Raw genomic sequence first — 19,657 nt, 5'->3', positions numbered from 1 at the left:
GACATTATAAACATCACAATAATTACTCAACTAACCTATGTACTCTCTCATATATATTAATAAACAAAAGGAAATAAACCCCAACCATACATAAACTACTATTGAATGGATAGAAAAAAACAAAGAACAAAGCCTTATGATTCTGTCTTTTACATGACATTTTTGAGGGTCAGCCTTAGTCATCAGAAATCATGTATTCAGTCATGACTACCAGGAAAGCTGTTATTACAGCCCTTTCTCTGACTTTGTCTGAATTTGTGTTTGTTTGGCCCCAGCGAGAGGTCAAGATGAACAATAGAGAACTGAAATGAACATGATATATGGACTATAATGTATAATTTGGATTGCTGCCATGATTTTATTGAACTCATAAAAGCAAAACTATCTCACATAAATGTACATAAACAAAGTTTATACTTAAAAACTGGAATTTGGGAGGCAAAGTAATATAAGAACTACTAATGTCAAAACTAATAGATGGCTTTTTTAATGAACAAAAGAAAATGGGAAAAGAGAGAGGCAGTATTATTCAATGCTAAAAGTTTTTCTAATTTACTGTTTTTGTCTTGGTTTAGGAGAAATAGAGGAGCCTCCCTTGAAACAAAAAGGTCGGTCATTTTCACCTTAAAAAAATGTGGTAATGTGGTTCTTCAGCATGATTCAAATATATTTTACATGACTTGTAGCCTTAATTTATTTTTAATGTACAGTTTTTGTTTAATGACTAAATTGGGATTTATAGTTAGGTAGAGAAATACTTGATTCTCTCCAATGAGACTGACGGCACTATTTTTCAGTTGATTATTTAATTGATGCCCTCTTTAGTAGATGTGCAAATCCATCTACACACAGAGTCATATGACTTGGAATTGCAAGAATGAAGAGTGAATTCTGTAGCCTCAGAAATGGCCCAGAAGGTGATGATGCCCATAATTTTTATTCTCACTGTTGCCAGATGTATTGATTTTAAATTTTTATTCTTTTCCTCCTTATTTTATTTTCACTATTAATATTCTTCATCTTTAGGTGATAAGTAGGGGACAGGGTGTGTGAAACAGTATGGAAAAGAATAATCTTGGAGGCAAAGACCTATCCCGTCAGTATGTATCATGTATCATCCCAAAGGAATAAGGTTACCTGGGTGTACTTGGCTGTGGAAGAGACAGTTTTCTTGTAGAAATATATTTGCTAGGATCTTCAATAACTGACTGGGATGATCACAAATCCAAAAGATGGAAGCAATATGACTAGAAAAAAAGGTGTATAGCTATGGGGCAAGAGCCTCACAGGGGCAATTATTTTTATAGGGAAGAGTAAGAATTGTCTAGAAGGGACAATAAGGAGAAGGGATACCATTCCTGAGTATAGTTGCTATAAGAGAGATACAGCCAGCACATAGCCAGAATTGAAACAGTTTGTGATGTTTTAGTTACTGCTGCACATGTTCAGCAGCAGGCTTTTGGGAGTGTTTACTCCAGGGGAGAATTTGCTGGCTTCTGTTGCTATCTGCTTAGACCTACTGTAGATGCAAACAGTGGGATCTAAATTGGGAGCTTCAGCCTTGTCTGAGCAGATGATGATTATCTCATTATCTGGGGCAAAATCCACTTAGTGTGTGTTAATTTGGAAAATTTGAATTTGTAACTTGTCCAACAAATGAGAGCTAAACTAGTGAAACCCAAATGTGGGAAAGCTGGAAACGAAAGTATTTAGGAAGTTATCAAGAGGAGAAGACAGGTTTCTTGATCACAAATGCAGGATGAGAACTCAAGCTGTAATTCTGCCATCAAATCCAGGTTTAGGATAAACTTCTTGAGGTTAGAAATAGTTTTTTTAACAGAATGACCTCCAGTGGATAGTGCCTAGAACATAGTAAAAGTTTAAGCTAATGAGTTACTAGTCATTATCAGGAAACAACAGTCTACGTATAATGTGTATTCCAATTGGAAATGGAAGAGAGAAAAGCAAATTTTTTTTACTTATAAAGTGAATTCTATAGGACTATCATAAGATCATATTGTCCATAAATCACTACCTAGAATTCAGTAAAGAATCTGTTCTTTCCTTTTGATTTGAATTTCCCTATGGGACTACTTCAAAATTGTTTCATGTAATGATTAACATAAAATGCAGATCCACACAAAGCTGATTATTATTCTCCAAATTATTGCTTTGTTTTATAAAATCAACAGAAAAACTATTAAATAGTTGTTAGGGATACTTTTGAAAAAGATGTCAGTGATGTTCGTTAGTTAAAACAATCTAAATGATACATGTATTTAAAACCATGTACACTGGGGCGCCTGGGTGGCTCAGTGGATTAAATCAAGCCTCTGCCTTCGGCTCAGGTCATGATCCCAGAGCCCTGGGGCGAGCCCTGTATCGGGCTCTCTGCTCAGCGGGGAGCCTGCTTTCCCCTCTCTCTCTCTGCTGCCTCTCTGCCTACTTGTGATCTTTGTCTGTCAAATAAATAAATAAATAAACCTTTAAAATAAAACAAAATAAAACCAAGTACACTAATGTCTTGAAGGATTAGTAAAAGAATTGACTTAAGATCATCCAAACATATTTTTTAAATAATATTACTCACAAAGTTGTGTGAGAAAATGGACATATAAGGAAACATCTTATATATCCTATCTTGGGTATAGAAGCTATGCAATAATGAACATTGGTTGAAGTGGAGTGAAGGAAATATATTTCATTATAATTACTATTTTTTTACTTATAAGCTTTTCCATTGTAGTGTCATAGAGGCAATGAGAATTTTAAAGCAGTATGTAATATTTTGCAGAACATTTCTAATTATATTCTATGTTTAAAAGTGTATTTTAGGTATTATTATTAGAGAAAAGATGCTATCTATGAGCTTATCCCTATTTTATGATGGATTTTAAAAAACATTTTCATATTTAAAAATTGTGCTTTAAGAAGTATACATTTTTTGGTAATCTAAAATGACAGTGTCCTAAACCATTTCATTTTCATCCATTTAAATGACTTTCTATTGATCTCCTCATGAAATACTTTCCCTCCCATTCAGATATGTTCAATAATATTTAGCCATTTTACATAACCTAAATTATCAGTCTGTAGTATTTTTTATTTAACTGTCCTGTGTCTTTATGAAGCATTTTATTTAAATGCACTTAAAATGTTAGTTTTATTTGTCCAGTTGCTATTTTCATCGAAATAAAAACTCAACCACCCAGTTATTTGTGGGTGGAGTTTGCAGTTCTAAGCTGATGTGGAATGATGGTCTAGTCAAATAATCTCATGGTTGCAGGACTGAGTATTAAACAGATTATTAATATGGATGAAATTTTTGAGTCTGCAATTCTGTGACTTATGTTGTTATATATAAATACAGCTTTAGGGTGTGAGATGTAATACATAGTGTCTTTGTATATCTTTATTTTTCAGCTTGTCAAAATTTTAAAATAATCTATTCTATTACCAAACACTACATGATGAGCGTCCAAGGCACTGAATCATTATAAAACATTATATTTTATTATATAATTATTCAAAACTTACAGTTATGGAAATCAGCTACCACTGTAAATCTTAGTTGTGTTGTGTATGGTAGGTGCACTTTGATTATTTGGAGTCTCCTGTTGTGTAGCTTCTTCACAGGAGGGTGCACATCACAGATGCTAGTGCCCCACTTTCCAAGGTGTACACAAGTGCTGGTAACTATAAAGGAATGAAATTATATTTATATGTTTTCCTCAAATAGTTTTGCCTGAAAACACATCTAAATTCATAACAGTACTTCTATTTTATAACATAGAGAAATGGCCTTCACCCATCCTAAAATTGCTGGAATGCTCACCGCAAAGACCAATAGGCCTTTCTACCCAGGCCTGCATACATCTGCTAAAGAAGAATCATGGTGCTGATACACAAGAGCTCTTTTTCTTGATGGGAAGGTCTGACACCAAAGATGTGGTGGAGTAGAGGAGACTCGAGCAATGATCAGTTTCATTTAATGACTTTGCCTTTTATTTAGCTGCATAATGTGAAAGATCACATTCCTCTTGAGGAAGAGTCCCATGAGAGCAAAGCAAAAAGAATATAGATAAGAAATACTAAAAGCTAAAAATGTCTTTTAAAAATTTAAATGTAAGTAATTCTTTTCATTTATTCTCAATACTTGCTTTTAGGAAGTGCCATTGGCTTGAAAGAGCACTTTGAAACAACCAAAACAGTGTAGGTTACTGATGCTGATTCTTTTAAATATAACTGGGATATTTTCTGAGACAGCCAAACTTTTAAAGATGCATTGACTAAACCCATAGATACCACCTTTCTGTGATACCTTCCAGATTTATTCTGTATTGTTCAAAAAAGGAATTTAAAACATACTTTATGTAATTACATTATAGAACATTTAATCTAATTGTAGTCAAACCTTTCTATTTCATCTAATGTAAGATGTTTAATATTTTGTATCTCCTATTGACAAAAAAGTCATATGCTATTTGCAGAACCAATTTACTCTCTCTATACACATATATTAAAGTACATATGTATATATGCATAATACATCATGCACCATTTGTTACTTATATGTATTTTTACCTCCTATTAATAAAAAAAATAAAACTATATGCTAGCTATTGGTTTTAAATGCATGTATATATATGTAAATGTATATATTTAATACATATTCTCTTTTACTTGAAAAGTATACAATAAGATAGCTTACAAAATTATTAAAATTATTTATTTTATATTTGAGTGTTACTTATTTAGTCCCAAAAGCAAAACATTAGAATTTGATATCCCCCTCACACATATATTGCTGAAATGTCAAACTCTTTATCATATCTTAGTTTCACAAAGAGTTCAAAATTCTACCTATTTATTACATGATGTTAGTACAAATAAAATAATTTACAATAGAATATTGGTTTGTCTTGTTTTTATAACTTATTTTCTAAAATAAATTTATTATATTAAATCTACCTCATTTTAGTCTTTTCATCTACTTTTAATAACATATCTTCCAGGTGTGGTTGCAAAACTTATTCTTTCTTAATAATAGTCTAAAGATGCAGACTAAAATTTTTTTGAATTACAAAACAAAATTACATTTTTTAAGAGAGGTAAATTTGATTTGAGCAAGAGGTTTGTAAACAAAGGCTGGTTTGCCCATTAGCTAACATGACAAACGTTTTTTATAAATAAAGTGAGTAACATCCAAGGTCTAGATGAAATATACCTAAAGCAAGACATACATGGAAAAGTACATAAGACAGTATCATTTTTATCCAAAATCATTACCATTTGCAATGTTTTGATTTTTCTTCATCCTTTCTGAGTATATTGGTTGGTTATGCAAGGTACTCCTGAGTGAAAGTAGTAAAAATATCTAGCAGTCATTTGGTGGGTCTGATAAAATCATTTTATGTCCAGGAAATTCAGAAAATGAATGACTCTCAGAATAGAGTAACAAACTTGTGTGTTTTTCAAATTTTTATTTCCAATGTAACTGAAGAAGTCATTAGTCAGTTACTCAGCTCAGAGATCATTGAGAATAAATTCCTTATTGATTCCCTATGTCATTTTACCATTGCTTAGAAGAAGATTAAAAAAAATAAATAACATTATCATAATAAAATTGTCATCTCTGTGTATGTGTGGATGCACGTGTGTGTAGCTCTATATACATGTACATGCATAAATCGTATGTACACATGTGTGCATACATGTTCATAAGGCTTCTCAACCTTTGTATCTTTAAAAGTAAACAAGGTTATATTTGTCATCTCATCTAATTCCATCTGTAAATCATATTCACAAATACATGAACTAATTAAAATTGTATGTATCCCATAAAGAGAGCAATGACTTTCCAATAAAATTTAAATTTTGTTTTTCAGGTTTAATAATACTTTAATGAAAATTTATAAAATATCAACCTTCATATTCTTATTATCATAGGATATGAAAGAAATCCTAAATTTAAAAATATATACTTTTTTTCTAAAGAAGTGGATAGTATGGTCAAGAAAAAAAATCCCAATCATAAAAATATATTGTTCTTGAATGAAATTTTATGAGGGAAATGGAATGAAAATATGTATGAATTCAAAAAGAAAAAAGAAAAGATATACAATTTCCAGATGTTAAAAAAGCTTGTTTGTTATTTTAAATCCATAATGAAGAATCTCAAAATATTGTGGTATCATCCATGATGGATGGACCATCATCAGGTCCATCAAACCCATTTTTTTTAAAGATTTTATTTATTTATTTGACAGACAGAGATCACAAGTAGGCAGAGAGGCAGGCAGAGAGAGAGAGAGAGAGAGGAGGAAGCAGGCTCCCTGCTGAGCAGCCCCCCCCCCCCCCCGATGCGGGGCTCGATCCCAGGACCCTGGGATCATGACCGGAGCCGAAGGCAGAGGCTTTAACCTACTGAGCCACCCAGGTGCCCAATCAACCCCATTTTTTAACCAGATGAAACAATTTTATTTTTAAAAGTAAAAATTTAAAATAATCTATTAATTGTACTTTTTAAACTTATGATAAAAAATTTAGAAGTTATATTCAAAATATAGAAGGAGATACAGTTTCCCAAAATTTTCTAAGGTAATGTCGAAGGAAAAATAATTAAAGTTTCTGTAGTGAAAATGAAAATTTTGTGCTCTGGATGACCTAAGGATTCCGAGTGAGAACACAGGATGAAGGCCCAAGGTTCCACCATAGTTAATAATCACTTAAATCACCTTAAATAATCACTATTTCAGAGCACTGACATGTTTTATCCCTTCAGTAAATTTGTTTTTCAATAAACCTTTTTCAAGTGTTTTCTACATGCTAAGCATGCTAAGCATGTTAAGCAGAGGAGAACATATAAGTCTTTGTGTACAGCATTCCCAAAAGTTCACAATGAATGTTTGTTAATAAGATAGTAAATAGGGGCTCCTGGGTGGCTCAGTTGGTTAAGCATCTCCCTTCTGCTCAGGTCATGATCCCAGATTCTTGGGATGGAACCCCACCTTGGGCTCCCTGCTCAGCGGGGAGTCTGCTTCTTTTTCTCCCTCAGCCCCTCCCCCACATTCATGTACTCTCTCTCTCTCTCACTCTCAAGTAAATAAATAAAATCTTAAAAAAGTATGATAAAAAATAAATGACTGTAATGGAGATTTCATGTGATATGCCTAATAAAGTTAATTATTCCATACTAATAACAGAATCAATGTAAGATTGCAAATGAGTCAAGGACTATCTTATTTAGTATAATGTACTGAAAAAACCTTATTGAAGAGTTTGATGAATAGATGAGTAATTCAGATAATAAATTAGATAAAATAACTTGGGCATTGCATATTGGTAATGATGAGGTGATCATATACAACCAAAAAAGAGGATGAAAATATGAATAACGATAACTATATTGAAAATGAATAAAGTATCTTGGGCAAAAATAGAAATATAATAAAAGTACATAAATTTAATTATTTTAATAATTCATAAATACTCCCAAGTCGAAGCTAATCACAGACTTCCCAACACAGATACAGAGAAGGAGAGATAAAGTGAGGGAGGCAGTGATGGAGGAAGAGAAGGAGGGAGAGAGAGAGAAAAATCCAGTATTCTTAAAGCAAAGTTAGACATATAGTTCCATGCATAGCAGGTGTTGCTATTTTTCTGTTTCTTTTTCAAACATAAAGTATTGGTTTATCACAAATCTAGTATGATTTTGCTTTCATATTTCTATATTGGTACTTATGTGATGTTAAATTCTCTGTAAGAGAGTACAATTCTTTAGTGGATATAGAGCTTTTTAAATTTTTTGTGCTAACATTTCCAAGTATAACCTAATGAATATACTTATCTCCTTTTTACAGTTTACTCTTAGTTAAACCTTGGTCTGTAGTAACTCTGTTTATAAGAATAATCATTACAGCAGTTATGTCCCTTGCAATACGTGATTTTAGAAGACAATAATGGTCCCCTAACAAGACGTTTATAATGTCATTTTCAGACATCTAGATTTAAAGTTCAGAAAGAATAGTTTTAGTCATTTGGATCTATGCACACTCAGTTTTTTGGGAAGGAAGAACTGTTTTTCAATTTCAGAATAGTGGCCTTACATGTTAAATTATGGCTTGCCTTATAGGAAAGAACTAGATGCCTCACTATGTTAGGTTAATTTCCTTGCTTCCTAATTATGTGTTCTTTGAAACAAGGATCTGTCCTCAACTTTGAACAGGACCCAAGTATGAAGGCTGATATTCAGTGAGATTGTACCTGATGCATGTCAACAGCAGAAGAGGTTCTTCTCTACTTAGAGCAAAACAAATTACATTCTCCTTATAGTCGTGTTTTTAAATTTCCTTAAAGCTCCTTGGCTTGAAAAGAACCCAGTAAATTTAAACTCAGGTCTTTCATTGTGTATTTTTCTCACTTGATTGAAACCCACAATAGCTCTTTGCAGTCAGGGTGAATAAGGAAGAGCCAGGAAATTTGCACATCATAAATATTCAAGACTTTAGGATTAGGCCATTGAGAAGGTTGTATCACGTCATCAGGAGTAAGATAAATGGATAAGTTTCCGTGCCAGAGATTTCATTGCATCCATCTTTGCTGGCAGCTTCAGTGGCTTACACCAGGCTGAACATTAAGTGCCTGAAAAATATGGTGAGTGAAAAAAGGAGATGAAATGGAAAGGTGACTCGACTTGTTAAAATTCATAGGCTCAGAATATTGGTTACTAGGTAGGCCGTAGTAACCTTGTTAAATAGATACATTTATCTTTGGACCTCTTCATTTAGGAAGTGTGGATCCAAACTCCACTACACAGCTGCAGGGCTGCCTTTTGCCTTGGGCTATACAAGGAACCCGCTGCTTTATCTTTTGCCTGTTTTTCTGATTATCAATCAGACCCACAATGGCAGGTGGACAAAGCCCAGGTGGCAGGCTTGGAAGTAGACTCCCAATAAAGAAGTCTGAGGTGGCTGAGGTGAAGGAAGATCTGGTCAGTGATCCAGAGAATCACTTCTTCCTGGTGTTGCAGCTGTAGTGAACTCTGGATCCACTGGGTTAGGCAACTTTTGGATCCTTTTTTTTTTTTAAAGATTTTTAAAACTTTATTTGAGAGACAGACAGCATGAACAGGAGGAGAGATAGAGAGAGAAGCAGACTCCCCACTGAGCGGGGACCCCAATGTGAGGCTCAGTCCCAGGACCCTTAGATCATGACCCAAGCCAAAGTCAGACACTTAACAACCGAGCCACCCAAGCACCCCCGTGTCTTTTGTATCTTATGCTACTAGAAAGAGCTCATCTCTATCGAGACAAGCAAACTAGAGCCAGGATGATAGGAGGTAAATAATAGTAGGTACAGATAACAATGGGTAAAACCAGAGCCTGAAAGAACATCCCAAAGAAAGCATTGAAATTATTCCTGCGCTGACAAGAAACACCTAAAATCGTTAGGCCAGATTTGAGTTGTCTCAGAGGCACTTCTTATTCACCTTGACGTGGGCGCCAAAATCTGATCTCAGGGTTGCTTCAGTCTTATCTGTAAATCAGATTAGATAAGTAATGGAGAAGTGTATGAGTGAGAAGCTGTTATTCCAGATGCCTTTCTCTCCAGTTATGTAGGTTTCCTTTCTTAAAGTCATAAAAAATGCGGTGTTGGTTGAATACAGATGGCTTAAAGTATTACATCGTCCAGATTATGTATTTTCATTTAGAATGGTTTGTTGAAAAATAAAACAAAATTAAAAAGAAAAGGCAAAACAGAAAACTCCCCAGTATTTCTCAACTCTGTGCATTAGATTCAAATGATGGGAGTCCAAAATTGATTTCAATCTGACTTAATGGAAAGGATACTTCAACAGTTCAAGTGACTGAAAGATGCAAGAGTAAAACTGGCTTCACGGATGGCTGGAGACAGGGTTTTTTGCTGTTGTTGTTGTTGTTTGAGATTTTATTTATTTATTTGACAGAGAGAGAGAGATCACAAGTAGGCAGAGCAGCGGGCAGAGAGAGGGGGCGAAGCAGGCTCCCTGCTGAGCAGAGAGCCCCATGAGGGGCTCGATCCCAGGACCCTGAGATCATGACCTGAGCTGAAGGCAAAGGCTTAACCCATCGAGCCACCCAGGCACCCCATGGATACAGATTTTTTAATAACATGATTTGTGCATCTTCTCTCTTTGCTCCTGACCCTGCTTTCCTTCATCTGCTTAATTCTCAGGCAGACTTTCCTCTCCTATTGGCAATTATGATGGCCAGAAGCGTCAGGCCCAAGGTATTTTACTTCAGCAACTCAGGAGAGAAGGCTGTGCTTTTCTTCAACAATTTCAGCAAAAACAATGCAATTGACTCATTGATTTGTATCGAGTAACACACCCTTCTTAGAACCAATCAGCTGGCCAGAGACCTGCAGCAGGCTCTTTGTCAAAATCTAGGGAATAGACCCACCCTTGGGAGTAAAGAGTGGGGTTGGCATCCCCAAAACTCTTGATATTGAGATGGGAGAAGGATTGGTTCCTGAAACTAGAGGAGATATGCAGTTACAATAACGAATTCTAGCAGGTGAGCCACAGATGTCTTTTTAAGTTGGAACCCCAGATCCCTTCCCACTTCAGATTTACCTAGCCAGAATCTCCAGAGGTCAATCCTTAAGCAGTTGTATTTTCAAAACCTCCTCCATGTGTTTCTAACTCTCAACCTGGGTGAGAACCATTGCAACCCAAATGATTAATTCTATAAATGAGTGATTTTATGCACTGTGACACCAGGAAGGGAGAGAGTCAAAGATAAGTGGATAATTGCACTTATTATTTATACATAGTGACTGCTCTTCTATATAAATTTACCATTAAAAAAATACCAAACCATGAATAATAAAATGCAAACTAGATTAATATCACAGTCACATTGCCCTAGACTATTGGAATAACTATTGACAATTGATGCTCATCAGCTGAACACATCAACATTTTAAACGTGATTGAGATAGACTCGAAGAAATATGATGAGAAGATATTTGCATTGGTTCCCCTTCTGTGGTTAACCTGCTATGGTTAAGTCACTTAACCCCAGTGGCTATCAGTTCTCACATCCATAAAGGAAAGAGGCTGGATTTTTCGGATGTCCAGGTTCTTTCTAGCTATAATATTTTGATTAAATTGTGATGTCATATATTAATACTTTTACCAAGAATTTTGTCTGGACTACAGCTTGCAACTCAAAGTATGCTCTAAGCAAGCAGCATCAGTATCATCTGGGAATGATTTAGGAATGCAGAACCAAGCTTCATCCAGACCAAATGAATCAAAACCTGCATTTTAGGAAGATCCCCAGGCAACTCATTTACACATTAAAATTTGAGAAATGTTGGTCTAGACAGTGGTTCCTACTTCTGACTGTGGTTCTGAAATCACCGGAGAGCTTATTTAAATTGGATACCCCTAAAAGTTTCCTCACCACAAGAGACTAATTGATTAAGTTTGGGCTGTAGCTCAGGAATACATTTTAATGTCTCCCCAGATGGCTCTGATGTACAGCCACATTGATTTTGTCTGGTATATCATCAAATATGAAACACACATTCAAACGCAGCCCAAAACATCATCCAAATCCATAAAGTCCACCATTGATTATCTTATAAAAGCTATTGTTTGTTATCATATCATTTACACCTCATCCTGGCTTATGAACACATGGGAAAAAGTACCTCATTTTATAAATGGAGAAAATACAATTCAAAGAAGAAAACTGGATTAATCTAAGATTGCTAAGTTAGTGACAAAAATGAGGTTGGAAAGGTATGATCATATTTATTTTGAAATTTTTTTGTAGAGGTCAAGACTATCTGGTATTGCTACTGCTATTTTTCTTGATGAAGTTGAGCTTATTTTACAAAACTCTACCAAGTAACCAAATCTAACAAAATTAAGGTCCAAACATCTTTATGTTTATGGGATTTGACATCCCTGAAGGACACTCTTCTTGATTATTTGTCTATCACTATATCTGAAGTGTATGCTGACTTAATCACAAACACTAGGTAGCTTTGAGGGAAAGAAAATATTCCTCTTTATGGTCTTCATTGATGGTCAGTAGTGTGCTTTCCTCAAAATTTTATAACTAGAACAGAAAAATTATCAGAAAAATCATAGAAAATACAAATACCTACACATCATTTAGAATGTTTCTCTAAAATATTGAGAATTTAATACAATATTTTCCCATAACAATCCTTACTTAGCCACTAAATAGATAACTAAATAGCCACTAAAAGATAACTAGACTTGCTTGGTTATTCATCATAATTAGACTTTTGTGTCCTAATTACAGCTGACAAAATCTTACAAATCGAGATTCCATGTTCAAACGAATGATTTGAATTTTCAATATTAAAATAAGAAAAATTGTAAAAAGGCATTTCATATTGCCTACTGCTTTGATATATATAGAGAAAATACAATGATAAAAAGCATTCACTGAAATCCACAATACTCATAATAATTTAATAAACTTGGTTGTTAAATCAAAGAATCAGGATGGTTGCCTTGGTGACAGAGATTATCTTTTTAACTTCTTGAGTCTGTCATTTTAAAATCTTGAATTGATAATATTTTAAATTTGTTAACAATGTCTTATGTTAATTGAGAAAAATTGTATGCTTTAAATTGGCCATGTTAATCCTAAGTGAAATTATAAATTAATTATTCAACAATAAGCTTTGTTATAAGTAGATAAAAACTATTTATCATAAGTAAAATACATGCAACATACAAAGTAACTCAGAAAGACTTCATTAAAAAATAAGGTCATTCTTAGGAATCATTTAGCACAATCTATTTTACTATGTCCTATTGATTACTGCTGTTAGTGACCCTCCCATTTTTAAGTGCCATGGCCTGTCTTCCCAAATTGTATTTGAAAGTTGATCTCGGAGTCTTGAGGAAATCTGTTTATCTATGATTACCGCTGGAACTGTAGGAGACATAGAGTTAAGACGAGTATATATTGATAAAATTAAACAGTGCAAAGATGAAGATGGAGAATCAAGCCAATGAAATGAATCTTCACTTCTAATTTGGAGAAGTTTTAAAGATTTTTGTCCATTCAATAATTATATATTCCTATGGGAATACAGAATACACTGTGAGAACCAGAGAATTCTCCCTTACACCCAAAAGTTCCATTTTAAGCTACCAAAAGGATCACTAAAATCTATATTTATCTTCTCAGGTGTCCAGCATAACTATGTATAACAGATGCCAAAATTTCATTATTTCTGTATATAAAATACCATAAGTATATACTCAAATGCCTTCAGACAAAGAAGAATGCAGATGATCATTGAAATACCATAGGCCTCAATAGGGAATATTAGAGAGCCGCAATAGTATCTAACACACAGAACCAAGGGTATAGAAATTTTGGACCCCTTCCTTTAAGCTATGTTAAGTTGCATGTACTATTTTAAAATCTTGCTCCCAATTATTTCTAATGAAATAGACATGATATTTAATTGTCAACATTTTATTACAAGTATAATGTATTCAATTCAGAGTTGTCTTACTTTTTATATAAACGTCTATGAGAAGTTTTGAAATAGGGCAAAGTGTTAAAAAACTATTTAGTATCAAAAATTAGTGTTAGTACTAGTATTGAGTACTGTTATTTTTTTAAAAATACTTACTTACTTCGTATTTTATTTTATTTTAAAAATACTTACTTACTTCGATTATTATATAGCTTTTCAGTGTTCCAGAAAGACGTTATAAAAAAAATCTAATTTTTGTACAAGTGTTGCAGCTTCAGAATAACTTTCACAAATTATTTTATTTCCACAAATAGTAAAATTCTGCAACTTTACCCAGGATTTCTAATAACAGGTAAAAATGATTAGAAATGCAATGTTTTACTTTCTCAAAATTTTCAACTATACTTATTTTAGTACTTAAATAGAGAGTAGATTAATAAAGAACAGGTGAGATATGATCCACCATCACTTTCTATATTATGAAAGAGCTTGTAAGTCATAATCCTACCTAAATATTTATTTTTAAAATTTATTATATATTTATCAAATGGTTAGTATATGATAGCCATCATTGCTGTACACTCAAAATTTAATGTGGAACGGAAAACACATAACTCTTGACCTCATCAAATTTAGAATTTAGTGAGAGAGACAAGTAATAATAATAATAACCAATGTTTACAAGATGCTACTTGACAATCAGGTGCTATTCTAAATTCTTTACATTTTAACTTATTTTAATTCTTCTGTAAATCCATGTGGGAGATATTATTAAGAACTTCATTTTGAAGAAATGAAGGTTGTATAGCTCGTAAGTGAAGGAATCGGATTTCAGTTGGGTAAATGGATTCCAGCATCGATTATCTTAAATACTAAGCTGTATTTCAATACATGTCAGAGATAACTATATTTTTGTATAGTTCTGTTAACAAATTATCTATGTCGAATTCTCCTAACAAAATGCATATTTTAATTTTATTAGAATAGCATAGATTTATGACATCTCTCATATGATAATTGTTATAATAATCATTTAATGATCATTGCAATGCAGAAATAATGAAAAATCTACATATTACTAATTTTCACTTATTTTCAGCAACATACTAAATTATTATATCTACACTTCTTGTTTTCCAGTACTTCACATGTCTTCAGAGACATTGGCCTCTAACCTCATTGCTTATTTGGTTTTGGACTTTAGAAAAACAGCCTAGTGAGGAGGGTATACTTCTTTGTTATCTTCACTGAGTTACAAAGCATAAAATCCAAAGTTGAAATTCTCCGAGTTCCTTAAATGAAAGAAATTTTTAAAGGCATTTAAAGCCTAGTGTGATCAAGTTTTCTAATGACTTCAAATGGTTTTAGTTTTAGAGTGGGAGATGAATAAAAGTAAGAATCTAAAAAGGGAGACATTATTTTTTTTTCCACGTCTCATCTTCATTCGTACTTCCCTGTACATCTGGAGAAAAGCAGTAGAGGAAAATCAGTAGTAGTGAAAAAGTTTGGAATATGCTTGCCATGTACTATGGAAATAACTTGCCCATTCTGTAAATCTTTTAGTGCCCTTACCCCATTTCCAACACAGTAAACATCAGTGGAGTAATGCTTGACTCTTCTTGGGCAAGGTAACCAATTAACTCAGTAGAAAAAAGAATTACCTTTTGCCTCCGGACACATTGAGATAGTTGTCACTCTTTCTCCATGATATTTTTCCCATCTCCAATTCTCGAAATTCAAATATAAACTTGTATCCTTAAGGGCCTGTGGGCGTTCTCACATTAGGATCAAGATGCTTTGACCTCTGTGCCTTCTAAGTCACAAAACTATCTTTAAGGTTTACCAGTTACCAAAATGGCTTGTGATTTCAACTGGCATCTGCTGCTGAGACTTATTATGTCTTCATATCCATTGGACGCTAATCTAATTGCAATGCACAAACATTTGGAAGTAAACGGTGCCTGCTTTGACCTTCCTTGTCCCTAGTATCCAGGACTTGTGCAGGTTTAAGTGAACCGTTCTTAAAGAGTGTCATGTTGTTAAATGCAATTTTATGCAAGTATACATTTTTGTCCTATTACCAAAAAATGGAGTTATTTACCAGTCTATGGAAAATATTAAACACACTAATTTAAATATAATATAGGAAATTTTACTTTTCTTAGAAGTTTGTTGAAAACCATAGGGCAATAAAGCTCTAGTGACTTGAATCTTTCAGTGACTTGAATCTTTTAAAATTTAATTTTACTTTCTTATACAAATGGTTCTTAGCTGGAAAGAGCAGTTGAGAGGAACAAATCAAACATCATCTGCTTATGAGAAAAATATCCTTCTGAAGTCTAAATTGGTAGCACATTGTTACTCAGTTGGACAGGAGCCCGAATGGTTATCATTTCCTGGCTCAAGTGTAAGCAGACAGAAGTGGCTCATGTGCTCAGGCTTCACTGGATTCTTCAGGCATCTGATGGTCACAGGCAATAACGCTAGTCATAGAATCCAATCCCCAAAGAAAATGCGATGTTGCAATAAAACATGCAGAGAGAGATTGAATTTATCCTTAAGTTTGAATCACAAGAAATAGATTTCTTTTATCTTCTCTCAGCAGAGAAATGCAGGTATGTGAATGCCTTTACAAGGTTAGCTGTATAATCTACGCTTGCTGCTATAGAAATACTGATGGTCTTCAAGGGATCATCAGTTAAAAGATTGATTGATGTTGTTCCCATCGAAATATGACTATATTTCGTCATCATATTTCATATTTCACTGTGGGTTGTAAAGATTTTATTTTGTATGTGTGCATGTGTGTTTATTTTAATCCATGACCCTAGCTGCCCCTTGCGAGAAATATAAGAAGAACTTCCAAAAGCAATGAGGCTGTCCTTTGTATGACGCTGAAGTATAGAATCAGGGAAATAAAATATTAGGACCTTATTCTTGAGATTGGTCTGAGTTACAGAACTGTGTTGTGTCAGTTCCATAGAGTAAAAAACAAATACTCAGAAATACATTGCCATTTTTTCAGTCTAATTCTTTAATTTATTTTTATTTTTTCTTAAGGAAAACTTATTGTGAAGTATAGCCAACATGTTGAGATTCACCTTCCTCTGTGGGGTTACCTCCCTCCCAAGGGTTTTGAAAATGGTGGAGGCAATGCATACCCCCCGCCCTGCCTTTTCATGAGTGGTGTTCTTGATTCCAATCTTGTTGAGATTTGTCTTTTGGACTCCTGCTCATTTCAATTCTGGTCACAATCTAGAGCTCATTCCCTTCTGATAAGAGCTAGAGCGGGGCTCCTGGGTGGCTCTGTTAGTTAAGTGTCTTCCTTTGGCTCAGGTCATGATCTCAGGGTCCTGGGATGAACCTCCACATTGGGGTCCCTGCTCCACGGGGAGTCTGCTTTTCCCTCTCTCTCTCCCTCTTCCTCTGTCTGCCACTCCCCCTGGTTGTGCTTTTTCTCTCTCTGTCAAATAAATAAATTAATTATTTTAAAAAAAAGGAGAAGAAAGAATGAAAGAAAGAAAGAGCTAGAGCTAAAGGGTGCCCAGGTGGCTCCTAGTGTTCTCCTTATGTCTGTTCTCTGATCTGCAAACTTCCTTGCAGGAAACACAGCCATTGACCAACATGGGTTGTGTAGTACCACAAACCACTACCCCATCCAGTGAATTTCTCAAGAAGTTAGGCTAGGAAGCTCTGACAGGATTACCAAGCCAGGATGGTTTTTCACACCTAAACTTGCAGAAAGTCCTAACTCAGGTCTGATCCTCCTGTAGGAGCTGTAGAACCGCCACTTTGCTCTTCTGAGTGGCCAACAGATGTCTGCAGAACACACACAGACACATACACACGCATACACACACATACGCCTACCTCTAAAGGAAAAATATTATTCTAAATGACGATTTCAAAGCCTTCTTGTCTCGCAAGGAATAGAGCATATAATGTAAGCTTTTAATTTAGAAAATTTCATCCCATTTCTGCATTTGAATCAACCCTTACGAGGAGTAAGAAATTATCCCTTAAAGGTGACTCCCTTGGCATATCCAAAGATTCCTCTACATCTCTGGTGTGTTACTTGCTTTATTGCCTTGAGTTATACAAGGGACCAATCTTCTCCACAGCCTCTGTTGTTCTGAATAGAAGGGAGGAGGTAAGACAGGGAAATTTTGAATTCGCTTTTTCACTTGTGAAAGATTTAACCCTGTGGATGACCTAAGGTTTTAAAAAGGTCATCTGCCCACTCCTAGGACTAAACCAGCACTAATAGTAATATAATGTGACCACATATGAAACTTAAAATTTCCACGTAGCCACACATTTAAAATGTAAAAAGAGTAATATGAAATTAATTTTAATCCTGTGTCTTATTTAACCTAATCAGGGTCTCAGTGGGGGCTCAACCAGAAAAAGAGTACCAGTAGAAGATGATGCAGATATATTTGTGTATTAAGAAATTCATTACAAGGAATTGACCTATGTGATTGTGGGGACTGGCTGAGCAAGTCAGAACATGCAGGACAGCAGTCAGGCAGGGAGAACCACAGGCAAACTTGAATCCATGGGCAGGGATGAAAGCTTTCATCCCCAGACAGAATTTCTTTCCTCTCTCTGGGAAACCTCATGATCCAGAATCATCTGCTTATTTAAAGTCTATGGATTAGGGATTTTAATTATTTCTGTAAAATACCTTCACAGCAAATCCTAGATTAGTGTTCATTTGAATGACTTGGGACGGTAATCTAACCAAGTTGTCACACAAATAAAATGATCACACTAAATATGTCTAAAATCATATCATTCTAATATGTTATTAATGTAAAATCATTAATGAAATATTTTACATTCTTTTTTATACTAAATCTTCATAATCCAGTATATACTTAGACTTACGGCCCATCTCAGTTTGGACGAGCTGCATATCATATCCTTAATATGCATGTAAATCCTGCGGCTACTGCCTAGGGCAGTATAGGTCTAGCTAGTGAAGGGGATTAGGCTGGTTATCTCATATTCTTAGACAGTTCTACAGATACAGATTTTTTTTTAAGATTTTATTTATTTACTTGATAGAGATCACAAGCAGGCAGAGAGGCAGGCAGAGGTGGGGGAAGCAGGCTCCCAGCTGAGCAGAGAGCACGATGTGGGGTTCGTTCCCAGGACCCTGGGATCATGACCTGAGCTGAAGGCAGATGCTTTAACCCACTGAGCCACCCAGGAGCCCCCAGATATAAATCCTGTGTGTGTGTGTGTGTGTGTGTGTGTGTGTGTGTATGTGTGTGTTAAACAAGGCTTGTGTTAGCTTTATTGTCTATAGCCTGTAAGATACAACTTTACAGTGCCTTTGCAAATAGGGCGTGTTTCTTTAAAAACAAATCAAAATTTTCTTTACATATATCTCTATATGATAATTTACAGTGCAACACTATTCGTTTCATAATTCCAGGAGTACTCTAGAAACCAAGAACGCAGGATAAGCAAGAGAAATACTGTCGTGAGCCAACTGAGCATTTTCTTGGGGGCTCATTTTTGCCATACAGGGGGCATTTGGCAATGTCTAAAGACACTTCTCATAGTCATGACTAGGGGAGGAGCTACGTGAATTTAACAAGTAGAGACCAGGGACACTGCTAAGTACTAGAGCTTGCACAGAACAGCCCACCCTACCCCCAAATAATGATTCACCCAACTCAGAAAGGTTTGATATTACCATCAGATATCTGGAACTCATACAAAAACATACACACGGAGCAGAATCTGGAAACCTATAGAGAAGAGATTTTTAAAAAAAAAAAATGATAAGAGAAGACAAAGAATGGATTCCTCTGGGTTTTGAAGATCTTTCTTTGAAACTTGGAGAAATTTTATCAGAGATTTGGTTAAGTATCTTAACTCTTTTTTATCTCTATTGCCATAGCAAAGTCAGGGATGGGATAAGGGTGCAGGAGTGCCCTGTAAATAGTGTGATGAGGGATTCCTGGGGCAGGCAAGGAGGCAGTTTTCACAGTGATGGTTACCTTCTTAGCAGGTGAAAGTCACTGTCTTTTCCAAAGATACTTAGGAATTTCCAATGGGTGGTCTTGATTTCAGACTTCTGGAAAAATTACAAAAATGCAAATTCATATTTACAAACGGAGAA

At 34.8% G+C, this 19,657-nt stretch overlaps 1 protein-coding gene across 2 annotated transcripts in view; it reads left to right on the top strand.

Moving 5' to 3' along the window:
* TRDN (triadin) overlaps positions 1 to 19,657 on the top strand; it is a 391,390-nt gene that overhangs the window by 77,110 nt on the left and 294,623 nt on the right. For both annotated transcript variants that reach the window (XM_032862438.1, XM_032862437.1), the window contains exon 4: positions 576 to 608. In XM_032862438.1, the coding sequence (XP_032718329.1) occupies positions 576 to 608 (33 nt within the window). The remainder of the gene's footprint in view (positions 1 to 575; positions 609 to 19,657) is intronic.

The sequence above is a fragment of the Lontra canadensis genome, unplaced genomic scaffold (genome assembly GCF_010015895.1).
Source record: "Lontra canadensis isolate GAN:19392208 unplaced genomic scaffold, GSC_riverotter_1.0 scaffold23, whole genome shotgun sequence".
NCBI lineage: Eukaryota > Metazoa > Chordata > Mammalia > Carnivora > Mustelidae > Lontra > Lontra canadensis.
The sequence above is the reverse complement of the archived record's forward strand: the minus strand, read 5'-3'. Positions and strand labels throughout refer to the sequence as shown.